General features: G+C 48.2%; 1 protein-coding gene across 2 annotated transcripts; it reads right to left on the bottom strand.

Moving 5' to 3' along the window:
* Window positions 1–659: 659 nt before the first annotated feature.
* On the bottom strand, window positions 660–26,449 carry fbxl22 (F-box and leucine-rich repeat protein 22). 2 transcript variants are annotated; one of them, XM_038784309.1, is made up of 5 exons: window positions 25,925–26,449; window positions 24,330–24,433; window positions 23,723–23,884; window positions 4,708–5,066; window positions 660–2,327 (listed from the first exon to the last, which is right to left on the bottom strand). In XM_038784309.1, exons 4-5 carry the CDS (start codon window positions 5,040–5,042, stop codon window positions 1,985–1,987), a joined length of 678 nt encoding a protein of 225 aa, XP_038640237.1. In that variant the 5' UTR covers window positions 5,043–5,066; window positions 23,723–23,884; window positions 24,330–24,433; window positions 25,925–26,449; the 3' UTR covers window positions 660–1,984. The 2 variants fall into 2 exon arrangements, with proteins under 2 accessions (XP_038640237.1, XP_038640238.1); XM_038784310.1 differs by lacking the exons at window positions 24,330–24,433; window positions 25,925–26,449 and having other exon boundaries at window positions 23,723–24,063.
* Between the last annotated feature and the right edge of the window lie 949 nt (window positions 26,450–27,398).

Raw genomic sequence — 27,398 nt, 5'->3', positions numbered from 1 at the left:
TAGGTGCGATTGCTCCATTTTGTCAGCAGCAAACAAGGTAAGAGAAAATGGTGGTTCGCGAAGATCGGCCAGGTTGGATCCGGAAAGTTGCCGGTTGATAAAAATGGGTCCCTGGCAAAAATAATTGAAGTACACCGATGTAAGGCAATAGGAGTTGTGGTGTTACCCAATCCTTGATTGATGCTGAGGTCCTCTGAATCTTGTTGAAGACTCAAACTCATCCAGTAACAACAAAGATTTATTGAGTAACTATAAGTGCACGAGTTCTTTACCTTAACATGGAAACTAGGGATTGGTTAAGATTTAACAATAACTAAATGTAACTCCACTAACTCTGTTATTCTGATGTTACCCTGTTCACAGTACACCCACGAGAGAGACCCTGTGTGGCTGCTTTTTATACCCCTGTTGGTCCAGACCTCTAGTGATCATGTGCTGCTGCTATTTACCCATTAACCCCTTGTGTGCATGCACCTACAGAGATCAATCACTACGGCAGTCAGTGGATTTAAATAGCCAACATGGGCGGCTTCATTCAGTGCTGGCAAAACTGGTTTTCAACTTTTGCAGGATGCCCTATAGATTGCACACAAGGCCAGGCCACCTTGAGGTAATGTACTGAATCCCATCGTCAGGTTTCACATTTGAATTACAGCTTATTCACAGTGCAATCAGTTAAGTTTATTTTTAATTTCTTGAAAGTACATTAATGACTCTAATCATACTTTAACACAGCAAAACTCATTGGTCACAGATTTTGCAGGTGGCAAACTTACATTTATATAGCACCTTTCACAACCCTGGAACATCTCCAAGCACCTTGCAACCAACGGAATTACTTTTGAAGGCATTGCTGTCATGTTGTAAATTCAGCAGTTAAGTTGTGCACAGCAAGCTCCCCCCAAAGAGTAATACGATAATGACTCAGATAATCTGAATCCACCTGTGCATTTCCCCACTCTCTTCACCCCAACACTGACGGCTGTGCCTGCAGCATTGTCTCCCATCCCTCCTATAAGATGTGACCTTCATGACTAGCCTGTCATAATGTCTCCTTACAAGGATTGCTGGGGTGAGAGGGGACGAAGAGAATGGTGGTTAGCACTGTTGCCTCCGTGCCAGGGACCTGGGTTTGATTCCGACCTTGGGTGACTCGGGTATAGAGTTTGTACGTTGTCTGTGTGTCTGTGTGGGTTTCCTCCCACAGTCCAAAGATGTGCAGGTGAGGTGGATTGGCCAGGCTAAATTATCCCTTAGTGTCTTAAAAGGTTAGGTGGGATAGGGTGGCAGTGTGGTCCTAGGCAACGTATTCTTCCAGTGGGTTGGTGTAGACTCGATGGGCTGAATGGCCTCCTGCACCATAGGAATTCTATGGTTCAGTGTCAAAATGTATCCAATAGCTCGCCTGCGATGCATTTTGGAACATTTTACTACATTAAGGGTCATGTTGTACGGTAAGTGTTGGTACGGATCCTTTATCTGTACATCCAGAAACAAACACATCCAAAAACTAAACCTTTTCTGAGCAGACCACAACGCAAGCCAAATGAACCTCGCCACCCTTTTGAACAAGAAATCTGTGACCCAAGCAGACAAAATATAAAATAAAGGACAAACTTGTACAACAAAAAAAAGGTGTTGATGAGGTAGATGAAACTGGAAGAACTATTCAGGAATACATCCCAGCAGAGCACATCAGGACTCTTAACCCAAAATGCAATCAGCCTCAAGGGTTATGGAGCCCTGGACACAGTCAAATACAAACACATGTTGCTGCGGGTAATTTGTCATTGGCTCTCCCATCAAGCTCACTTCAAAACTAGGAGCTTGGGGGTGACTCAGGGAGATGACTCTTCCCTCCCTGTGGTGTCGGTCTCCTCTTGGCTGCTTTTGTGACAGCGTAGCTATGATCAGGCCATTCTCGTGGTTTTGGGCATCCCCCCCCCCCTGCCTCCCAGCAGCCCGCAAGATCGCCATCTCGCCACTACCACTGAAATCGCTTCTTCACTCCTTGCCCAAGGTCACCGCGTTTATCCGGCTGATCGGGAATCATCTCGGCACTTCGCTCCGCGCTGAAGGACAGGGAGTGACGCTTCCTCCGGACCAGGTTTATCCCCTCCTGAGTGATATTCCGGCAGAAGTCCACGTGGAATGTGGCTAAGCTGCTTCCATAAATGGTCACTGCCTCCAGCGTTTTATCCGTGAGTCTCGCACAGTTTTCCAGCTTCAGTGTTTTCAGATGACTGCATCTCTGTAGGATTTGTATAATGAAGTCATCGGTGAGGTGCCCACATCCTGAAAGTATCACTGAAAGCAAGTTTGGACACCTGGGAAAAGATTAGAGAATGATTTAACTATGGAATGATCAATACAATTAATAATTGCAGAACCCCACGTGACCCTATTAGCAATTAGAGTAACACAGGCATTGTACCTCAACTCCTGGGATATAATCAACGAGTCTGATGCTACCTGTAGACAATAACGGTGAACGCCCACCCCCTCCCCCCCCAACCTGGCCGTGAATGTTGCATTTTAAATCTTTCCAGTTCAGCCAGAGATGTGGATTTTCAGTGAGGAACTATCCTCATGTGTGTGGAAGGATGTGGGCTTTAGTGCCACTCAGAGTTAATCGGGGACACTTGTAGAGAGGCAGAGAGATTTAGTGGGAGAATACCAGAGGTTACTGGCCAAGCCGCTGAAGGTTTGGCAGCCAATCACATGGGTGACATTTAGCCCAAGTGAAAGCAAGAAAAGATCGTGGAGAATTTCAAAAATGTATCCTTTCACAGGGCATCGCTGGCTGGGCCAGCATTTGTTGCCCACCCCTAGTTTCCCTCGAGGTGACGGTGAGTTGCCTTCTTGAACCAACGCTGCAGTCCATGTGGTGTAGATACACCCACAGTGCTGTTAGGGAGGGAGTTCCAGGATTTTGCCCCAGCAACGGTGAAGGAACGGCCGATATATTTCCAAATCAGGGTGGTGGGTGGTCCGAAGGGGAACTTAAAGGCAGTGTTTTCGTTCATCTGTAGGGCTGGAGGAAGGCACAGAAAGGAATAGAGCAACCCTGTAGGATCTCAGCGCTCGAGCCATTTCAGAGCTGTGTCAAAAGCGGAAGGTAGTTTCGCTCGGTCAGAATAGTCGAGGGTGGGCTTTTAGAGGGGAGAAGTGAGGGTAGCAGCTCAGAAAGGGTGGGAGCCAGTACCTGGGGGGAATGAACTGATCACAACATCCAGTAGCATGGGGACCAGAAGGTGGTTGGTCAGCAATGCAGTGGATGAAAAGAACGGAAGGTGAGCTTGGAGAGGACACAAGGGGGGAATAGGAGGAAAACCCAAGAAAGAGGGAGGGAGGGAGGGAGGGAGGGAGGGAGGGAGGGAGGGAGGGAGGGAGGGAGGGAGGGAGGGGGAGGGAGGGAGGGAGGGAGGGAGGGGGAGGGAGGAGGAGGGGAAAGACGTTGGGGAATCTCGGCAGAGCGGGACAGGGGGAAGGCAAGAAGCAGCAGGGCAGCTGAATGGATGGTCTTCGATCTCTGCAACACAGGAATCCATGAGCTTCTCAAACTTGTTGGAAGTGCGAGAGGGGGGGGGGGGGGGTTGAAGACAAAAGTGTTGTGAAGAACAGAATCCAGGGGTTAACGGCCACTCCATGATGATCCTGGAGCCAGGAGCAGGTTTTGGGGGGGGGAGGGCTGGGCTTTCTGAATTGATGTGATGAATAGTTAAATGTCTTCAATGGAGTAGACACCCCTACACATCCCCCATCTGCAGATCACATATTTTAAAAATACTGAAGAAACATTTTACACCATTTCCCCTATAATTACCAGATAAAGACGATTAGTCCAATCGTAGCAAGTTACAATATCAAGCGGGGCGCCAGATTAAGCCTGACTGGTGCGGAATTGACGGACTGGAGTTGCCCCCAGCCCCGGGTCACTGTCCGTGTGGAGTTTGCACATTCTCCCCGTGTCTGCATGGGTGTCACCCCCACAACCCAAAGATGTGCAGGTTAGGTGGGTTGACCACGCTAAATTGCCCCTTAATTGGAAAAAAGTAATTGGGTACTCTAAATGTATTGTTAAAAATTGAACATGGGAGGTTCTTAGGAGAAACTCGGACTGTGAGATGTGGAGGGGCAGAGGACCTGACCGCAGACAGATCATTGCCATCAGCTCAGAGGAAGAGTTACACTGGACTTGAAACATTCACAGTTTCCCTCTCCACAGACACTGCCGGACCTTCTGAGCTATTCCAACCATTCGGTTTTTATTCCCGATTTCCAGCATCTGCAGTGTTTTGCTTTCGTTATACGACCACATCTGTTTTCATAGAATCCCGACAGTGCAGAAGACCATTCGGCCCATTGGCCCCCCAACACAGCACCCCACCTAGACCCCTGCCCCATCCCCGCAAACCCGTGACCGTTGGATGCTAAGGGGCAATTTATCGCAGCCAATCCACCTAACCTGCACATCTTTGGACTGTGGGAGGAAAGCAGAGCACCCGGAGGAAACCCACGCACACACGGGGAGAACGTGCAGACAGTCATCCGAGGCTAGAATTGAACCTCGGTCCCTGGTGCTGTGATGCAGCAGTGCTAACCACTGTGCCACCCTTTTCGCACAAAGAATATCAATAAGCTAATCGACAATAAAGCGGTCTGCTCGGAGAAACTTGAAAATAGAACATTTACACTTCCACCAACCTGTTACTTATTTCATTTAAGAAGTTGTTGACAAGATTTTGATGTCGGCTACAAATGTCCCTCTGGAAGCTGCTTTTCAGCCAGTCCTCAATGTTGCAGACTTTGACCCTGCTGGAGTGCCAGCAGATAGACAGCGAGCGTAACGTGGGGCTCAGCAGGAAGTTATCCTTCTTGAGTTCTGACGGCGAAGAGAAACACAGCAGAGACCACAGTGCTGGATCACGAAAGGCCTCACAGAGCACTTGGCAAGTTCTCGACAGGCTCTTTCTGTCCTCTTTGTCCAGGAATGAGAAAATATGAAGCAGGCATTCTCGGTTTAACTCGGTTATCTGCATCTGAAGGAGGTTTTCGAATCCAGACTGGAACGAGTGAACAAATTATAAATGGCTGTGCCCTGAGAACTCTGCATCATTCCAGACCCAGCACAAACCTGGACATATATGGATTAGGAATGTAATCTGTTCTGAGGGTGACAACTGCTGTTTAAATATAGAAACTTGCACATCCCAGAGAGTTCAACATCACTCAGGAAGATTAAGAATGGGCAAGTGGAGGGGTGACCTGGGGGTGGGGGGGTAAATGTTTCCCTACAATGTACATTAAATACTTAACCCAAATTCTTAACAACTTCATACATGTTGAATGCAGTCGTTTATGACAGATTAAACTCCATCAGGATTGAACTGGCTAGCGTCAAGCACACACTTCTTACCCACACACCCACACATTACAATTTCTTTGTGACTGGATTTGTAATCATTGCTAATCCAAGAGGAAAGACACCAGAGGAGAGAATTCAATCGAAAACTTTGCCCGTCACGCTGCCCTGCCGCTCAAACACAGATCTGCAAAACAGAGGTTGGCAATACATGGGCACAGGGTCAGTGCTAATAATGGGGGCACTACATAGGCACAGGGTCAGAGTTAATAACAGGGACACTATGTGGACACAGGGTCAGTGTTAATAACGGGGGCACTACATGGGCACAGGGTCAGTGTTGATAACGGGGACACTACATGGGCACAGGGTCAGTGTTGATAACGGGGACACTACATGGGCACAGGGTCAGTATTAATAATTGGGACACTACATGGGCACAGGGTCAGTGTTAATAACGGGGGCACTACATGGGCACAGGGTCAGTGTTGATAACAGGGACACTACATGGGCACAGGGTCAGTATTAACAACGGGGATACGACATGGGCATAGTGTCAGTATTAATAATTGGGACACTACATGGGCACAGGGTCAGTATTAATAAAAGGGGCACTACATGGGCACAGGGTCAGTATTAATAACGGGGGCACTACATGGACACAAGGTCAGTGTTAATAACAGGGACTCTATGTGGGCACAGGGTCAGTGTTGATAACGGGGACACTACATGGGCACAGGGTCAGTATTAATAACGGGGGCACTACATGGGCACAGGGTCAGTGTTGATAACGGGGATACTACATGGGCACAGGGTCAGTATTAACAACGGGATATGACATGGGCACAGGGTCAGTGTTGATAACGGGGACATTACATGGGCACAGGGTCAGTATTAACAACGGGGCTACGACATGGGCACAGGGTCAGTGTTGATAACGGGGACATTACATGGGCACAGGGTCAGTATTAATAACGGGGGCACTACATGGGCACAGGGTCAGTGTTGATAACGGGGACACTACATGGGCACAAGGTCAGTGTTGATAACGGGGACATTACATGGACACAAGGTCAGTGTTAATAACAGGGACTCTATGTGGGCACAGGGTCAGTATTAACAACGGGCATACGACATGGGCACAGGGTCAGTATTAATAATTATATAGAGGGTACTGATAAAGACTGGCAGATATTAGTGTGGTGGCCTAGGGGTTTAGGCCACAGGGAAGCAAAGGTTTGGTTACACATATTCTAGGGAATCTCAAAGTTGGTCAGGGGTCAGGGAAAGGAGGGTATCGTACGTCAGGCATGTGAATCCAGTAGGTAATGATCTCTTATTGTTATCTGAGCCACACACCAACTGGTGTCGGGTCAAGCACATAGAGGTTTAAACATGAGCTCATTGAGTGGTGTGGGGAAAAGAGATTTCAATTCATGGTGCATTGGCATTGGCACTCAGAAAAAGAGGGAGCTGTTCCATTCAACCGGGCTGGGTCCAGTATTTTTAAATAAACTCAGAGCACCCAATTATTTTTATCCAATTAAGGGGCAATTTAGCGTGGCCAATCCACCTACCCTGCACATCTCTGGGTCGTGGGGGTGAAACCCGTGCAAACTCCACATGGACAGTGACCCGGGGCCGGGATTGAACACGGATCCTCGGTGTTGTGAGGCAGCAGCTGACCACCATTCCGCCCCTGTCCTGGCGAATCTTATAACTGGGGCTATGGATGGGCTTTAATCTAATGGAGCAGGGCAGACGGGTTGGGAGAAGTCCAAAGATAAAGGTCGAGGCTATAGGCTAGAAGTGTCATAGTAAAAGATCTTCTGGAAAATAGTGATCATAATACCATGTTCCATGAAAAGTTTGAGTACAACAAACTCCAATCACAAAATAGAATCTTAAACAGAAACAACTGGAACATAAAAAATATAGGTATGAGGGAACTATAGCCAGATCACCTGACATCAATCACTGGGAATGTGTATGGAATCTAGAAGTTTTAACGATGCACTTAGAAAATTGGTGTGATCAGACAAAGTTTGATGGGTTTATACAAGTGAAATTAGATTTGAGAAATTCATTAGAGTTTTTTGAGAATTTAACTAGTGGGATAGAAGAATGGGAACCAGTAGATGTAGTATACCAGGACTTCCAAAACGCAGTTAATAAGTTTAGTAAGCAAGATACGGGCTAATTGAGTTGGGATTCATATACTAGCATGGATAGAGGATTCGTTCACAGACACGAGTAGGTATAAACAAAGTATTTGCAAGTTTACATTCTGCGACAATTGGGAGTGCCACAAGGATTAGTGTTGGGGCCCGAGCTATTTACATTCTATACCAATGACTTAGACAAAGAGACAGAGAGCAATGTATCCAAGTTTGATGGTGTAACAAAGTTGGGTAGAATTGTGAGCAGCGAGGAGGACACAAAGACTGGAATCAAGCGAGTGGGCAATGAGTTGGCAGACAGAATACAATTTCAGCGAGGGGCGAGGTTATTCCCTCTGGTCGTAACGATAGAAAAGCAGGATTTTTTTTAAAGAAGGCACAAAACTTATATCTGATGGTGTTGAGAGAGTCTTGGGTGTGTTTAAACAAGGGATGCAGAAAGTTAACATGCAGGTACAGCAAACAATTCGGACGGCAAGTAGCATGTTGGTCTTTATTGCAAGGGGATTGAATACCAGAAACAAAGAAATCTTGCTACACTTGAATAGAGCCTTGGTGATATCACACCTGCAATACTGTGTGCTATTTTGGTCTCCATATTTATTTTTAAAGGGGCAGTACAGCGAAGGTTCACTAAATTAGTCTGTGGGGTAGGGGGGTTATCCTCTGATCAGGGGCTGAGGAAATAGAGTGTATTCTCTGGAGTTTAGAAGCACAAGATTCTGAAAGGGTTTGTTAGCATGGACACAGATGGTCGGGGAATCTAGACCACAGCAACACAATCTCAAGAAAAAGAACAAAGAAAAGTACAGCACAAGAACAAGCCCTTCGGCCCTCCAAGCCCGTGCTGCCCGTCTCAACTAAAATCTTCCGGGGTCCATGTCCCTCTATTCCCATCCTATTCATGTATTTGTCAAGATGCCCCTTAAACGTCACTGAAAAGGGGTCGATCATTTAGGACTGAGATGAGGAGAAATTCCTTCACTCGAAGGATGCTCCATCCTGGAATACATTTAAGGCTGAGATAGACAGGAGTCTCGGTCTTTTCAGGAATCAAAGGATATGGGGTTCGGGCGGGAAAGGAGTGATTATGTTTAATAGCACCCCGATGGGCCGAATGGCCTACTCCTGTGTGTCCTTGTGTTCAATCGTGTTCCTCTGGTGTCTGCATGGGAGGAAATCTTCACCTTTGGAACTGGTTCCAAAGGCCAGACCTGGCTCACCACTGGATTTTCCTGCATGGGATCAAGTCCGTGTCGGGCAGGGCGCCAGGATCTTTCAGCCATCGGACAGCAAGTGTTGGCTTTGCTGCTGCAACTTAAAGTAATGTGCCACAAACCACTAGGGCAGAGAGTGCGGAGCAAGCAAAGGGCCTTCCAACCCTGCGGCCAGAAACCAACATGAATTAGCTCAAGAACTGTTTAAGCTTTCAATACAGCCTCACCACCATTGGCATCGGGAACACAGAATTTACAGTGCAGAAGAAAGCCATTCAGCCCATCGAGTCTGGAAAGAGCACTCCACTTAAGCCCATGCCTCCACCCTATCCCCGTAACCCCACCAAGGGCAATTTGGCATGGCCAATCCACCTAACCTGCGCATCTTTCGATCTCTGTTGTGCAGTTCCATTAACCTGCATGTCCACCCCCGGAGGGAACGGGGAGATCTCCACGATCCTCAGATGCACATACTAGACATTAGTTACCTGCGGTGGTTGTGAGGGAACAGGAGGACCGCCTACACGTTCCTTATCTCTGCATTGTAAGCAGTAATTTAGGATGGTCGGGGTGATGTTCCCCTACATCGTGTTCTCTCACTGCAAGGTCATTATATGATGCAGCTGTAACCAAATTGGTTGAATTTGATGAAACCCATTTAAATCTTCATTCCGGACACAAAACTATTGGCGATGAGAGCAGCGGGGGGTTAGTGAGGGGCCCGCAGGAGTTCACTCAATCCAAAGGTCAGAGAGCTCAGCTGTGGGAGGCGGAAGTCAGGATGAAAATGTCTCTGCAGAAACAGGAAAAGTCCTGAAAGTGGCAGTAAGTATAACAGCTTCACTGTTACAGTAAGGACGCATTTACAGTCTGGACAGATTTACAATGAAACACTGTCTTAACATGGGACCCCCAAAAGACCGGGGGGATAATAATAATCTTTATTGTCACAAGTAGGTTTACATTAACACTGCAATGAAGTTACTGTGAAAATGCCCTAGTCGCCACACTCCGGCGACTGTTCGGGTTCATGGAGGGAGAATTCAGAATGTCCAATTCACCTAACAGCACATCTTTCGGGACTTGTGGGAGGAAACCGGAGCACCCGGAGGAACATAAAACATACAGTGCATAAGGAGGCCATTTGGCCCTTCGAGTCTGCACCGACCCACTTAAGCCCTCACTTCCACCCTATCCCCGTAACCCAAAAACCCCATCTAACCTTTTTGGTCACTGAGGGCAATTTATCATGGCCAATCCACCTAACCTGCACGTCTTTGGACTGTGGGAGGACAGTGACCCAAGCCGGGAATCGAACCTGGGACCCTGGCGCTCTGAAACAACAGTGCTAACCACTGTGCTACCGTGCAGCCCACAAGAGATGCAAGATAGTCTTTACACTTGAAATGAAGTTGAATAAACCAAACACAACACTAAAATGGAAAGGGGCATTAAGTGACATATAGAATAAATTGAAATTAAAATATATGCACTGGAACTCCATGACACTCAAAGGAGCTCATTTGTCGCTAAAGTTAATCAGAAACTCGACTACAGGGACTTCAAACATCGATTTATCTTCAGAGAACCAAGCGAAGACCTCGCCAGGTTACCCACGCTTACCATCGTAAACGTTATCCATCCATAAAATTTCCTTTTGTTTTACGGAAGGGTTTAAACTAGCATGGCAGGGAATTGGGTACCGGAGCAATAGGTCAGAAGGTGAAAGCATTGAGGGAGAACTAGGGAATAGGGCCAGTATGGTTCTGAATAAGAGCAGATAGGGCGATGTTGCTGAAAACAGCAGGTCTGGTGGCCTGAAGTGCATATGTTTTAATGCAAGAAGTATTACGGGTAAGGCAGATAAACTTAGAGCTTGGATTAATACTTGGAACTATAATGCTGTTGCCATTACAGAGACCTGGCTGAGGGAAGGACAGGATTGGCAGCTAAACATTCCAGGATTTAGATGTTTCAGGTGGGATAGAGGGAGATGTAAAAGGGGTGGCGGAGTTGCATTACTGGTTAGGGAGAATATCACAGCTGTACTACGGGAGGACACCTCAGAGGGCAGCGAGGTTATATGGGTAGAGATCAGGAATAAGAAGGGTGCAGTCACAATGTTGGGGGTTTACTACAGCCAACAGCCAGCGGGAGATAGAGGAGCAGATAGGTAGATAGATTTTGGAAACGAGTAAAAACAACAGGGTTGTTGTGATGGGAGACTTCAACTTCCCCAATATTGACTGGGACTCACTTACTGCTAGGGGCTTAGATGGGGCAAAGTTTATAAGGAGCATTCAGGAGGGCTTCTTAAAACAATATGTAGACAGTCCAACTAGGGAAGGGGCTGTACTGGACCTGGTATTGAGGAATAAGCCCGGCCAAGTGGTAGAAGTTTCAGTCGGGGAGCATTTCGGGAACAGTGACCACAATTCAGTAAGTTTTAAAGTGCTGGTGGACAAGGATAAGAGTGGTCCTCGGGTGAATGTGCTAAATTGGGGGAAGGCTAATTATAACAATATTAGACGGGAACTGAAGAACCTAGATTGGGGGAGGATAAATCAACATGACATGTGGGAGGCTTTCAAATGCCAGTTGAAAGGAATTCAGGACCGGCATGTTCCTGTGCGGAAGAAGGATAAATACGGCAAATTTCGGGGACCCTGGATAACGAGAGATATTGTAGGCCTCGTCAAAAAGAAAAAGGAGGCATTTGTCAGGGCTAGAAGGCTGGGAACAGACGAAGCCTGTGTGGAATATAAGGAAAGTAGGAAGGAACTTAAGCAAGGAGTCAGGAGGGCTAGAAGAAGTTACGAAATGTCATTGGCAAATAGGGTTAAGGCACTCACTGCCGTAAAGCAGGTGAGTTTAAAGGTCCCATTGAAAGGGAGATGGTAAGATTCCACGGCAACTGAATGGGACGTGTGGTTCGGGGTCCAAGACATTGGGGTACGCAGATACCCGGGGTGGGGGTGGCAGAGACAGGTGAGCAATCCCGTAGTGTGGGGCAAGCTTTGGGTTACCCATCCTCTTTCCCCCCCCCCCCCCCCAAAATCTGACGGGGGGGGGGGGGGGGGGGGGGGAGTTTTAGCCCACTGTGAAAGTCGGGTTTCTGCACCACGTTTAATTTGTTATGATCTTATTTATATTGTCCATCATTATTCGTACTCTTAAAATGCACCAATTTATTGGCAAACAGGAACCTGGTACCGTGCCACAATGAAAGCATTTCATCAACTATTAAAACACGTGCTTCAAAAAGTCTGTGTCACACTGAAATTACACACAGGCCAACTATTCTTCAGAATTGAATATTAAACATGGAGAAAGACACTCTGTCCGCCCAGTTTCCCCCACGCTCCCCCTCTCATTAACCCATTTGGCATTTACACAATAACTGTGGTGTGTAATCAGTACAAACTGCAGGCACTTTCCAACACAAATGCCTCATTTGTTTTTGTTCTTTTAAACTCAGGACGAATAACTTACATTTAATGCAATGAAAAGTCTCGAGGTGCTTCACAGGGGAATCATAAAACAAAGGTAACACTGAGCCACACGAGGAGGCACTGGGTCGGGTGACCAAAGGCTCATTTTAAAGGGGTGCCTTAATAGAGGAAAGTAGGGTAAAGAGAGGCCGAGTCGGGAGGAAACGCCAGCGCCGGGAGCTCTGCCAACTGAAGGCACGGACACCAATGGTGGAACTTTTCAAATCGAGGAGGCCAGAGTTAGAGAAACAGAGAAAATAGGAGCAGGAGGCCATTCGGCCCTTCGAGACATTCACTATGACTATGTCTGATCACCCAACTCAATAGCCTAATCCCGCTTTCCCCCATATCCATTGATCCCCATTCGCCCTCAGTGTTCTATCTAACTGCTTCTTGAAAACATGCAATGTTTTGGTCTGAACGACTTCCTGTGGTAACAAATTCCACAGGCCAACCACTCTCTTGGTGAAGAAATTTCTCATCTCTGTCCTAAATGGTCTACCCCGCATCCTCAGACTGTGCCCCCTGGTTCTGAACAACCCCCCCCGCCCAATCATCAGGGCTGTGGGGCTGGAGGAGATGCGAGAGATAGGGAGGGTTCGAGGCCAGGGAGAGATTTTAAAACAAAGACGAGAATTTTAAAATCAACTTTTAGAAGTACACATCTTAATTTTCTTTACAGCATTTCTACATATAATTGTGAAAATCTGACCTAGATACCAAAGAAAGATTTTCCATCAGTAAAGATTAGTATTAATGCAGCCAATTCTGCATTAGTTCAGATTGCCAGTTAAAATTCAATTCCGTTTTGGGTAAAATACCAGCTTTTTTTTTCCAAGACCTTTAAGTGAAAGCATTAGTAAACAAAAGGCAATTTAATCAGATTCTGGTCTGTTGTACAATGTTGCACAAGCCTCCTGTCTTGAATATTTTAATTCATTGAGAAAGCTGCAAATCAAATGGAAGTTTTCAGGAAGGCACTTTGAGTGAAGTTTGATTGAGTTTGCAAATTTCTAACAGAAAGTGTATCACGCTGAAATGGCACGCGTTGCCAATGCTGACACAGCTGTATAACATAGAACATAGAAAAATACAGCACAGGACAGGCCCTTCGGCCCACGATGTTGTGCCGAACCTTTGTCCTAGATTAATAGTTCCAATTTAAAGAGTTGGTCTTAGTAATGGTGAGTGTAAATTTACCAGATTGTCGTAAAAATCTAATGTCCTTTAGGAAAGGAAAGCGGTCATCCTTAATCCGGCCCAGCCTATAGATGACCCACCAGATCTCCTGCAATGGGGTTGACCACTTACTGCCTCTGTAATGACCGAATGAGGCACTCGGGTTGTATTCAAGATGGCGGCTCAAGGGCAATTAGGAATGGGCAAATGTTGGCCTCGCTGGTGAACCCACATCCCAGGAATTAATAAAGAAAAGCTTCAGGACATCCCAAGGCACTTCAGAGCTAATGGAGCATCTGTGAAACGACCATTGCGGTGTAGTGACGGGTAGCAGGTTCATGCAAACAGCAATGTAATAATGGCCAGGTAACGTTTAATGATATTCATAGATAGATAGATAGAATTTACAGTGCAGAAGGAGGCCATTCGGCCCATCGAGTCTGCACCAGCTCTTGGAAAGAACACCCTACTCAAGCCCACATCTCCACCCTATCCCCATAACCCAGCAACCCCACCCAACACCAAGGTCAATTTTGGACACTAAGGGCAATTTAGCATGGCCAATCCACCTAACCTGCACATCTTTGTGACTGTGGGAGGAAACCGGAGCACCCGGGGGAAACCCACGCACACACGGGGAGAACGTGCAGACTCCGCACAGACAGTGACCCAAACCGGGAATCGAACCTGGGATCCTGGAGCTGTGAAGCAATTGTGCTAACCACTATGCTACCGTGCTGCCAGATATTGATCGCGTAGTGAATATCAGTCACTTTGAACTAGTGCCTGGATCTTCGGGTGTCAGTGGGGTAGTCAGGTCAGTGGGTATTGGGAAGGTTAGGGAGGGTGGTAGTTTTGTGTGTTTGGGGGGGGGTGATGATGTTGACGGACTCCGGGGGTGGGGGGGTCTCAGTGTGAGCAATTAGGGAGACAGTTCTGTAGTTACCCAAGAGTTAAGACCTGGTTGTCTCCTGTCTAACATTTACCGGGTAACTATCCCAGGTAAGCAAATTGGAATTGTCCAAAGTCTCTGACTGTAACTGAGAGTCAGAGATATTTGTGGAGGGGCGCAGGGAGCATAGGAATGGCCGATTGGAAGTTCAAACCCCTGGGTGATTCCTGGAGGTCAGCATGTCAGCACTTTAATGGCAACACAGCCAGTGAATCTGTACGTTCCATCCTTGTTACATTGGCTATTTAACGAGTAATCAATGGTTTCTATTGAACACAATTTGCCCAAATTATTTGCCCATAACTTTCAGTAAAACTGGTGAAATCTTGCCTCTCGGATTCTCTTCCACTGGGATTGTGTGGGAGTGCGGCTCTGGTAGCACTTTGTGATGGAGTTTACCCCAAACAAAACAAAAGGGCAGCACGGTAGCATTGTGGATAGCACAATGGCTTCGCAGCTCCAGGATCCCAGGTTCGATTCCGGCTTGGGTCACTGTCTGTGTGGAGTCTGCACATCCTCCCCGTGTGCGTGGGTTTCCTCCGGGTGCTCCGGTTTCCTCCCACAGTCCAAAGATGTGCAGGTTAGGTGGATTGGCCATGATAAATTGCCCTTAGTGCCCAAAATTGCCCTTAGTGTTGGGTGGAGTTATTGGGTTATGGGGATAGGGTGGGGGTGTTGACCTTGGGTAGGGTGCTGTTTCCAAGAGCCGGTGCAGACTCGATGGGCCGAATGGCCTCCTTCTGCACTGTAAATTCTATGAATAAATTCTATGAAAACCAGGGATTCTGCAAGGCAGAAACGTTCTTGTGGTCTTTCTGCGGGACCCTCATCGGAGGGTGAAGGACCAAACCAGATTGAGGAAAGGGTGGGTGGGACAAGTGTTTCACTCGGGGCTGGATACGAAGAGGAGAGGGGTGCGGTGCTCATCAAAAAAGGGCGTCTTTTTCTGCAAGTAACATAGTGGGTTATCCAGGGGTAGATACGTGATGGTGAGTGGATGATTGGAGGGTGGTGCTCGTGAATGTGTAGGCTCCTAACTGGGATGATGTGGAATTTATACAGAACGTGGTGGTGAAGGATTCCGGATTTGGGTACGCATCAGGCCGGGGGGGGGGGGGGGGGGGGGGGGGTTCCTTTTTGCACTCATCTTGACTGTTTTGATTTTTTGTGTAATGGATGCAGGGGCCGGTGGGAATAGGAATATTCAGCAATTGTTATATCGGACCATGCGCCTCATTTTGTGGATGTGTGCTTGGAAAGTGGGACCCCCAGCGACCGCCATGGATGTGGCTCTCTTGGTGGATAAGGGGGGCATGTGAGAGGGTTGGGGCGGCTATACGCACAGATGTCGAGTTTAATAACAGCGAGGAGTTCTCTCCCTCCATATTTTGGGAGGCGCTGAAGGCGGTAATTAGGGGAGAGCTCATTTCGGTCAAGATGCATAGGGTGGACAGAATGGAAAGGCAGTGGATGCTGGAGGCCATTTTGACAGTGGGTTGGCAGTACCCAGCCACCGCAGAGCAGGAGTTGTTGAAGGGGAGGAAGACGCTGAAGGTGAACTTTTGTCGTCGGGGAAGGTGGTGGGTCAGTTGTGCCGGGTAAGGGGGGCATTTTATGAACATGGGGGAGGAGGCCATCAGGTTGCTTGCACACCAGCTGAGACTGCAGAGGGCAACAAGGGAGATCGAGCAGATAAAGGACCTTATCTTTGGTAAGGTGAATGTGGAGTTTGAGGCCTTTTACCTGGAGCTGTCCCCCCATGGGGGACTCAGACATGAAGCAGTTTCTGGATGGCTTGGATTGCCCAGTGGCGGGGGGGAAGGGGGGGGGAGGGGAAGAGAGAGAGAGAGAGGGCAGCAGCTGGGGGCCCCACTTGGGCTGGAGGTGGTGATGCGGGGCAATGATTCAATGCAGTCTGGGAAGGGCCCTCACGGATTTCCAGCAGAATTTTATAAAACGTTTGCGACAGAGTTGGGGCCTCATCTAATGGAAATGTTTAATGACTCGTTAACCGGGGGGGGGGAGATTTCACCCATTTTGAAGAAGTACAAGGATCCAGAATTATCGATCGATAACCTCTGTTAAACGCGGATGCGAAGTTGTCGGCCAAGGTGACGGCAACACGCCAGGCGGATTGCGTGCCGGGGGTGATAGCCAAGGACCAGACGGGTTTGTGAAGGAGCGACGGTTACCATCTATGTTAAAGGGTGTTAAAGGTGGTGATAACGCCCCGGTGGGTCAGGAAACGGAGATGGTGACATCCATGGACGCGGAGAAGGTGCTTGATCGGGTGCATCTTTTTAAGGTGCTGGGGCGGTTTGGTTTTGGCCCGGGGTTTATTGGCTGGATCAGGCTGTTGTACATGGGGGATCAGGCTGTTGTACATGGGGGATCAGGCTGTTGTACATGGGGGATCAGGCTGTTGTACATGGGGGATCAGGCTGTTGTACATGGGGGATCAGGCTGTTGTACATGGGGGATCAGGCTGTTGTACATGGGGGATCAGGCTGTTGTACATGGGGGATCAGGCTGTTGTACATGGGGGATCAGGCTGTTGTACATGGGGGATCAGGCTGTTGTACATGGGGGATCAGGCTGTTGTACATGGGGGATCAGGCTGTTGTACATGGGGGATCAGGCTGTTGTACATGGGGGATCAGGCTGTTGTACATGGGGGATCAGGCTGTTGTACATGGGGGATCAGGCTGTTGTACATGGGGGATCAGGCTGTTGTACATGGGGGATCAGGCTGTTGTACATGGGGGATCAGGCTGTTGTACATGGGGGATCAGGCTGTTGTACATGGGGGATCAGGCTGTTGTACATGGGGGATCAGGCTGTTGTACATGGGGGATCAGGCTGTTGTACATGGGGGATCAGGCTGTTGTACATGGGGGATCAGGCTGTTGTACATGGGGGATCAGGCTGTTGTACATGGGGGATCAGGCTGTTGTACATGGGGGATCAGGCTGTTGTACATGGGGGATCAGGCTGTTGTACATGGGGGATCAGGCTGTTGTACATGGGGGATCAGGCTGTTGTACAGAGCTGCCCCATGGGCAAGTGCTCGTACCAATGCAAGTTTGGGATATTTTTGTTTACACCGGGGGACAAGGTACTTTCCCCGTTGCTTTTAGCAATGGCCTTGGCACTTAGGGCATCGACAGGGTGGAGGGGAATAGAGAGAGGGTGGGGGGGGGGGGGGGGGGTGGGGGGGGGGGGGGGGGGGGAGACATGGAACATCGGGTTTCCCGATGTGCAGACGATTTGCTGTTACTAATTTCAGATCAGATGGAGATGCTAACCAAATTTGGCTCATTCTCAGGATAGGGGTTAAATGTGGGAAAAGGGAGGTGTTCCCGCTATGCTGCCAAGTACAAGGAAGGGGCCTGGAGAAGTTGCCGTTGGGTTGGACAGGTCGAGTTTTCGGTATCTGGGAATACGGGTGGAACATAGCTGGGCTCTGGTAGAGGGGGTGAAGGAGGATTTAAAGAGGTAGGATGCTCTTCCACTATCGCTGGCAGGGCGGGTCCAAACCGTGAAAATGGTGATCCTCCCAAAGTTTATATTTTTCAGAATCTCCTGATTTTCCGGTTTAAATCTTTTTGTCTGGGCAGCACGGCAGCACAGTGGATAGCACAATTGCTTCACTGTTCCAGGGTCCCAGGTCCGATTCCCGGCTGGCTCACTGTCTGTGTGGAGTCTGCACATTCTCCCCGTGTGTGCGTGGGTTTCCTCCAGTTGCTCTGGTTTCCTCCCACAGTCCAAAGATGTGCAGGTTAGGTGGATTGGCTATGATAAATTGCCCATAGTGTCCAAAATTGCCCTTAGTGTTGGGTGGGGTTACTGGGTTATGGGGATAGGGTGGAGGTGTTGACCTTGGGTAGGGTGCTCTTTCCAAGAGCCGGTGAAGACTCGATGGGCTGAATGGCCTCCTTCCGCACTGTAAATTCTACGATTCTATGAGGGTAAATAGCATAGTTCCAGCCTTTATATGGGCATGCAAAGTGCCTCCGATTCGGAGAGTAATAATAATAATCTTTATTCTCGCAAGTAGGCTTACATTAACACTGCAATGAAGTTACTGTGAAAAGCCCCTGGTCGCCACATTCCGGCCAGAGGGAGAATTCAGAATGTCCAATTCACCTAACAGCACGTCTTTTGGGACTTGTGGGAGGAAACCGGAGCAAACCCACGCAGACACGGGGAGAACGTGCAGACGCCGCACAGACAATGACCCAAGCCAGGAATCGAACCTGGGTCCCTGCCGCTGTGAAACAACAGTGCTAACCACTGTGTTACCGTGCCGTCCGTTGTGTTCTTGTGTGTGAGTTGACCAATTGCCTGAGCCTTGGCCATACACGAGCAGCAAAATAAAAATAATTACTCATACATCAAGCTGTGCTCTGTTTGATATCAATGGGGAACGTGGAGTTAAAAGCCTCCTTGTAATGAAATGAAAATCGCTTATTGTCATGAGTAGGCTTCAAATGAAGTTACTGTGAAAAGCCCCTAGTCGCCACATTCCGGCGCCTGTTCGGGGAGGCTGTTACGGGAATCGAACCGTGCTGCTGGCTTGCCTTAGTCTGCTTTCAAAGCCAGCGATTAGCCCAGTGAGCAGCTGAATTGGGATAACTCAGGAGCCAAGCTCAGCACTCCATACATTCCCAAAAACACATCAGACTCCAGTCTGTCATTTCTACATGCAAGTATTCAAATTTATGGAAATAAAGAATTCAGCTGCCCTTGGGGGGTGGGGGGGATATAGTTTGGCACCAAAACATCCAGAGCAGCTGAATGTCTTCTTTGGAATAGTTACATCGGCAAAAATAACATCCTTAAAAGGCGTCACACAGACACTTGCTGGGATGGGCTAGTGTGGAGACAAATCTCAGTCCATCTCTCTTGCCCAAATAGCTGGGAAATTAGAAATAGCTGATGTTATTAAGAAACTTAGATCGAATCTGATGCAAAACAGCACGGCGGTCAAGGTTACAGGCAAGTGTTTTCCTCTTCACCACCACACAGACTGAATTTGAGTCTGACCGGAGTCCGGAATTTATTACAATCAATCGTCTGTCAGGCTAGACAATAATCCACTTGATTTCCTTGTGGGCCGAGAGTTGATGAGCTACACTGGGCAATCCCAGTTAAAATGCAGCGGAGGGGGGAGGGGAGAGGGGTGCAGGAGGGGTTACTGCACCAAGACGAGACCAGGAGGGTGATATTGGAGGCTTTTCATGAAAGGCACATTTGATATGTCACGAAATGTGGTTGAAATGGCTACAATGCAATTTGTGTCCAACCAAATCAGCTGGGAAAGGAAACAGCCCTCTTTAATCAGGCTCAAACCCAGTCTATAACACAACTCAACTGATGCACCAGCACTTAACAAAATACATCACACAGTATTTATGTAACAAATAATATTTAGATAGCCTTTTTAAATATGTGCCCGGCATTATCAGATAAAATTTGAAGAATAAAACAAACACGGTCCATCCCGTGCGTTAACTCCTCGCTTGCCTTCGCTCACTCGAACCTTGTAAAACAACCCTTCCAACCAGGTTAGTTTAAAATGTAGAAGTATCTCAGATGCATCGTTCTGTAGGCCACGTACGAAGCAACATCACACACTTGGAACAGACACTTTGAGAAAGATACTTGTGCTCTGAGCAATTTAAAACGAGTTCAATGGCATCATTAATCAAAGTGATGTCGATGAACAAAATGGTACAATGATAACAGTCTTTGCATGTTGGACACTAGGATTGGTTAACACACGGGTAATTGTGCAGTCTGTAGAATACAGGGCCAGCTCCTGTGCGTGTATGCTTGTAGGGCAGTGTGAAATCATGAGAAACAGAATTTCTGGGAATGTACGGATAGGCACCCTTCCAATCTCTGGGAAAGACGGAAGTGGGCAGATTATATTTGGGTTTGTGATTTTCTTTTTTTAATTTTACATCTTCCCCGTCACAAACCCACCCCCCATTCCCCCATCGTGTCGAGTTCTGGGCAGACGAGGAGGACATGAAATGAAATGTAATGAAAATCGCTTATTGTCACGAGTAGGCTTCAATGAAGTTACTGTGAAAAGCCCCTAGTCGCCACATTCCGGCGCCTGTTCGGGGAGGCTGGTACGGGCGGGTACAGAGGAGATTTACCAGAATGAAACCAGGCTTCTGTTACATAGCGAAAACTGGGATTGTCCTTGACCAAGGTTAAGGGAAAGCTGAATAGAGTTCTTCAAAATGGTCAAATGATTTTGAGAGGGAGGAGAAACTTTCAACCGGCAGTAGGATAGGAAATGGGATTGGGATAGGTGCTTGATGGCCAGCACAGACAAGCTGGGCCGAAGGGCCTCTTTCTGTGCTGGAAAACTCTTGGGAAGTCAGAGGATGCAGATTTAAGGTGATGGGAGGGGCGCACGGTAGCAAAGTGGTTAGCACTATTGCCTCATAGCGTCAGGGTCCCCGGGTTCGATTCCCGGTTTGGGTCACTGTCTGTGCGGAGTCTGCACGTTCTCCCCGTGTCTCCGTGGGTTTCCTCCGGGTGCTCCGGTTTCCGCCCACAGTCCAAAAATGTGCAGGTTAGGCCACACTAAATTGCCCCTTAGTGTCCAAAGGTGTGTAGGTTAGGTGGGGCTACGGGGATAGGGTGGGGGAGTGGGCCTGGGTAGGGGGCTCTTTCAGAGGGTTGGTGCAGACTCAATGGGCCGAATGGCCTCCTTCAGCACTGTGGGAATTCTATGGATGTACTGCCTGAAAGTGTGGTGGAAGCAGATTCAATAATAACTTGAGAGAATCACTGCAGTCAGGAGGCCATTCGGCCCATCAGATCCGCACCGACCCTCTGAAAGAGCACCCTACCTGGACCCACGCCCCATCCTATCCTCCTAACCCCACCTAACCTTTTGGACACTAAGAGGCAATTTATCATGGCCAACCCACCTAACCTGCACATCTTTGGACTGTGGGAGGAAACCGGAGCAGCCGGAGGAAACCCACGCAGACACGGGGGAGAACGTGCAGACTCCGCACAGTTCCGGAATTGAACCTGGACCCCTCGCGCTGTAAGGCAGCAGTACTAACCACTGTGCCACCATGCCGCACCAGCAACTGGATAAATATTTTGGGGAAAACTGTTGGATTGGGGTGGATGTGGTGAGGGGTTTCTTGATTTGAAAGGGAGTGGACAGAGATGATGGGTCAAACGGTCTCCGTCTGTTCCAGGATTCTTTGAATATCATTTGGAGGTTCTGACTAAATTGTATCATCGATTGGAAGACAAGTTGACTTTAACGCTTTGCAAAAATTATTCTCACAAGATAATTAGTCAGCCTTATTGAAACAAATTTATCCTCACATGGTCATGCCCTGCAGCGTTCAACTGTTCATATATATTTCTCCCAAGAGCTAAAGTACTTTTCACAATCTCGGGGCATCCACATACGTTTTACAGCCAATGCTGCATTTTTTGAAATGCTGCACATTGAATTGGAACAAACGTGACATGCACAGCAAGATCCCACAGCAGAAATATGACAACAGAGAGATAGATCATCGGTTTTCGTGACGGTTGCATCATGAACTCTTCCGTTCTTAAATTGCCTACCCTGGCACCTTTGAGATCCGCATTGGAGGGGGGGGGGGGGCAGATGGGACCCCAATTAAATATCTAATCTGGCAGCCTGGTTTCCCCCCCCCCCCCCCCTCAGCATCGCCACTGGATTGCCAGGAGATTTTGTTCCCGGACCTCCGGTGTGAGGCAGTGAGGCGAGAGCGGGATCACTGCAATACAGCCGTCAGCCTAACTGTACGAAACTGCGTAGAAGCTAAATGACGGGAGATGAAGGGCTGAGTTCTGTGGGACCATTTCTATTTCATTAACAAGTGCGGCAATTCTTTGCGTTTGTATCAAACCTATGACAAAAATGATGAGAAGCTCCTGCAGGTATAACTAACACCTTCTGCACCCGAATAAAATAGTCTACGCTTTACTTCAAAACTACTTGATTAAAACAGGTTTAACTTTAATATTGAAGTGAGGCCCCCGCATGATACCATTTCGGTGGTGTGGTAATATTCCAGCGATCGCCGGGAAACGAAGTGAAAGTGAGGGGGCATGGGTTCCTCAGCCTGATATTTACAGCCGTTTAATTAGCTTTTGACTGAATGTTGCAAAAGTGTCAGTTCGTTTATAACTTGCCTTTTTTCCTCCCTGTTAGCAGACACGGTGGTAAAGTGGCACAATCCATTATCTTTGTCAAGGATATTATTCATGCTTCGATGGGTTACCCCATCCTCTTCACAATATACATCAATCATTTGGATTAGGGAGCCAAAAGTAATACTTCCTGGTTTGCCGAGGACACAAAGCTTGGTGGTGAGGAGGGCGTTAAAGGTGATTTAGACAAAGTGAGCGAACAGGCAAATACAGAGTAGACGCAGTATAACATGGATGAATGTGAAGCTGTCCACTTTGGACAGAGAAACAGAGTGGGGGAATATTATTTAAATGGCACTGGATTGGGACATGTTGACGTACAAAGGGACCTGGGTGGCCTTGAACACCAGTCGCTGAAGGCAAGCATCGAGGCACAGCAAGCAGTTAGGGTGGCAAATGGTATGTTGGCCTTCATTGCTATTTTAGTTCAGGAGCAAGGAGATTTTACTGCAGCTGTACAGGGCCTTGGTGAGACCACACCTGGAGTATTGTTTTGGTCTCCTTATCCAAGAGGGAGTGTAAGCGAAGGTTGGCCAGATGGATTCCGGTGATGGCAGGATTGTGGTAGGAGGATTGAATTGACTGGAATTTAGAAGAGAGGGGATCTCACTAAAATGTATAAAATTCTGACAGGGCTGAACAGACTGGAGGAAGGGATGTCGTTTCCTCTGGCTGTAGGGCTAGAACAAGGGGCCACAGTCTCCGGACACGGGGTAGGCCATTCAGGACCGAGATGAGGAGGAACGTCTTCACTCAAGAGGATGGTGAACCTGTGGCATTCTCTACCACAGACGGCTGCGGAGGCCAAGTCACTGAATATGTTTGAAAAGGAGATGGATCGATTTCCAGACTCTTGAGTTGATGGCTACGGTACTGAGATACAGGATTAGCCATGATCATATTGAATGGTGGAGCAGGCTTGAAGGGACGTTGGCCAACTGCTGCCATTATTTTCTGTAACTGCCCTATTCTAGCACTTCCCAAGTCCTAATGGAGCAATACTAGGAAGGTCAGGTAACACCTGTGACATTCGGTGCTGACCCATTAGTACCCACATCTACTGAGGCTACAAAGAGAAATACTCGCAAAAATGACAAGGATATACTCACTTTGTGCTTTGCCACTGGATCCAATTTGGAAGGGAGACCGTAAATGTGAGTGTGTGAAGGCCTGGTCAACTCCAATGCTTGAAGGTACTTTGGGAGAATCCTTGGATTTATACAGCACCTGTAACCTGGAGAAAGATGTCCAAAGGTCCTTCCTGGCAGGTGCTGTGAAAAACAGATACTGAGACAGACTAAAAAAGATGAACAATAAACATATGAGATAGGAGAAGGTGGGGCTGGTTTAGCACAGGGCTAAATCGCTGGCTTTGAAAGCAGACCAAGGCAGGCCAGCAGCACGGTTCGATTCCCTTCCCAGCCTCCCCGAACAGGCGGCGGAATGTGGCGTCTAGGGGCTTTTTACAGTAAATTCATTGGAAGCCTACTTGTGACAAGAAGCGATTTTCATTTTCAAGTAGGCCATTCGGCCCCTCCATTCAATATGATGGCTGATATTTTGAATTCCACATTCCCAATGGTCCTCGATAACCTTTTGCCAAATAAGAATTTATCCGCCTCCAGCTTTAAAAATATTCAAAGACTCCGCCTCCCCTTCTGAAGCAGAGAATTGCAGAGTCGCACAGCCCGCGTTTGAAAAGGTTTCTGGACTCACCCACAACTTGTAAGCCAAGAGGTTTTAATAACGACTTGCAGTTACATAGCATCCTTTATGGAGTAAAACATTCCGGGAGCTCCATAGGAAAATGTTAAGAGTTCCTAAAGGATGCAATAGCAGATCATTTAGAAATACATAATATAATCAGAGTCGGCATGTGAGCTTGGAGGAGGGAAGTTTGGGCTGGCGTGGGGTGCAAGTTTCAGGCATCTGCAGGTGCGGGATTTTGCGAGGAAGGTCTTCCCAACCTTCCCGATAGCCCCCGCCTCCTCACTATTGGAGGCGGTGCTGTCAGCAGGTGGGGGGGGGGGGGTTCCAGGGAGGGGGGTCGTCTCAGCGATTTACAGGAGGTTTTGATGGAGTGGGTTAAGGCGAAGTGGGAGGAAGCGCTTGGGGCAGCGCTGCCGGAGGGATTGTGGTGCGAGGTGCTGCGGAGGATAAACGCCTCGACTTTGTGTGCGAGGCTGGGGCTGATGCAGCTAAAGATAGTGTACAGGGCACACATTACAAAGTCTACAATGAGCTGGTTGTTCGAGGGGGTGGAGGATGTCTGTCAGCAATTTGGGAGGGGCCTTGCGAATCAGTAACAGGTGTTTTGGTCCTGCCCGAAACTGGAAAAGTTTTGGAGGATGGTTTTCCGCACCATTTCGGGGGCTCTGCATGTGGATGTGGAGCCTGGTCCCCTGGAAGCCATAGTCAGGGTGTCAGACTGGCCAGAGCTGCAGGCGGGTGCGGGCCAGGTGTCTTAGCCTTCATCTCGCTGATTGCTCGCAGGCGGGCGTCTTGTTGGGGTGGGGGTCAGCCTCTCGGAGTGGCCCATGAGAAAGTGAAATTTGCTCTAAGGGGTGGGGGCGAGTGTTATGTTTGTTCATTTGGGATTTTGGACAGTTGGTTACCGTTGACTGCTGAGGGAGGGGCCGGGCAAGGTGGAGGGCTGTGTGCGTTGGGGGTTTTGAGTTTGTTATACATTGTAAAAATGTTGAAAATTTAGAATAAAAATGCTTTTATTAAAAAGAGTCAGCATGGCGACATGAAGGGGATATCCTGCCTGACAAATTTCTTTTATTTAAACGTCATACAGTCACCCAAGGTCAGAATCGAACGCGGGGGTCCCTGGCACTGTGAGGCAGCAAAGCTAACCACTGCCACCGTATCCGCCACTGTGCGACCTTAAGGATAGGGCAGCACAAGTGGATGGCACTGTGGCTTCACAGCGCCAGGGTACCAGGTTCGATTCCCCGCTGGCTCACTGTCTGTGCGGAGTATGCACGTTCTCCCCGTGTCTGCGTGGGTTTCCTCCGGGTGCTCCGGTTTCCTCCCACAGTCCAAAGATGTGCAGGTTAGGTGGATTGGCCATGCTAAATTGCCCTTAGTGACCAGAAAAGGTGAGAGGTTATTGGGTTACGGGGATAAGGTGGAAGTGAGGGCTTAAAGTGGGTCGGCGCAGCCTCAATGGTCTGAATGGCCTCTTTCTGCACTGTATGTTCTATGTCTTCATAACTTATCCCTGCAATGGTAAGGGAGCAAGTCCATTTATGACGATCGTTGTGGAACATCACTTCTTTCAACAGGCTATTTTGATTGTCACTAACCTCATTGATTGTGTACCTGGAATCTCAGTGTGGCTTGCAAGCAGAACGGGGAACAGTAGACACGATCTCTGAATCACGTAAAATTCAACCAGATTTTTGCAAACAGAATATAACCTCTACGGGGTTTGTTGACCTGATCGGGGCTTTTGACACAACAAACTGAGGAGGCCTTGTGGAAGGTTCTGTAGAAATGGTTGCCTGAAAAGATAATTGGTGTCATTTGCTCGTTTCATGATGGACGGAGAGTCAGCTTGATGGGAAGTGGTCCATCATCAGATGCCTCTCCTGTCACCAACCGCAGCAAGCAAAGCTCGATCTTGGCATGCTTGTACTTTTCAGCCACTTTGCAGTGAAGGATCTTGACGCATGGGGTACACATTCAATCCAGGACAAGAACCTCTTCAACTTGCAACGGCTCGCAGCTCGCACAACGGGTTACTCAACTAGGTGAACTCTTGTTCACAGACGATTGCGACCTCGCAACACACGAGGTTGGTTGTTGATCGCTTTGCTCTAGCCTCATAACTCTCCGGCCTGCCATTAAGCCTGAAGACGACAGAGATCTTGTATCAACCTGCCCAGTGGCTGCGTACGCCAAAATACACCTTGCTGTCCAGTACCGACGTTTTTCGACTTTGAGAGTATCCTCTCCAATAACACCGCACCGATGACAGAAATCGACCATCACCCGGCAAAAGCAAACTCGGCGTTTGGCACGCTGCCCGGAATTTGAAAAGACCACAAGAGTCCGTCTCGGAACAAACATCAATGTCTACCAGGCAGTGGTTCTTGTCTTTATGGGTGCAAGACTTGGACAACCATTTAAAGCAACCGGAAGCATTCCTTCTTCGCTGTATGAGATCTATTTGCAACATCAGATGGTAGGACAAAATCCCCAACACGGAGGGTTCTTGCAAAGGGGCATTGGGAGCAGGCTCGGCAAAGCTCAGCCTGGGGAGCTTGTGCATACCAGAGGCAGCACTCTGCAGCCAGCTGGGCGCACCGGAGCCCAGACCACAGGACGTTCCAAACAGAGGTATAACTTCAATCTGAAAACCAACCTCACAGCTTGCAAGAGGATGACAATACACAGGGAGAAAAAAAAAAATCTTGAGCAGACCCCAAGGGAGAAGTCTCCGTCGTGAAACAAATTTCAACATTTGAGGATAACAGAGTCGAGGGGCTTCAGGACGAGCCAGTGCGGTGCAACAGCAATGCTTCCATCCATTCCTCCAACAATAGTACTCGCAATCGGCTACGCAAATCGAGACTTAGCCCAACGCAAGATGACACCAACCTGGACAGCAAACTGGTGTCGTTTGTGCTGAACATTCCTCCATCACCATGATTCCAAGGCTGCAGTTAACCAATTCACTTTGAATGAACAAAAGCTTCCTGTAAAAATAGCGGTCAGATACATATTTTTTTAAAATCGAAACGTGAAACATTCGACTACTCAATGCACCAGTGACCT

This window comes from Scyliorhinus canicula, chromosome 24, assembly GCF_902713615.1.
Source record: "Scyliorhinus canicula chromosome 24, sScyCan1.1, whole genome shotgun sequence".
Lineage (NCBI taxonomy): Eukaryota > Metazoa > Chordata > Chondrichthyes > Carcharhiniformes > Scyliorhinidae > Scyliorhinus > Scyliorhinus canicula.
Note: the sequence above shows the minus strand (reverse complement) of the source record. Positions and strands in the feature narration are given on the sequence as shown.

Bases quoted from the DNA above. Each gene is read 5' to 3' on its own strand.
- fbxl22 (XM_038784309.1), bottom strand. From the start codon at position 5,042: ATGCAGATAACCGAGTTAAACCGAGAATGCCTGCTTCATATTTTCTCA. The intron at 2,328-4,707 runs GTTGGTGGAAGT...ATCTTTTCCCAG, and splicing joins TTAAATGAAATAAGTAACAG to GTGTCCAAACTTGCTTTCAG.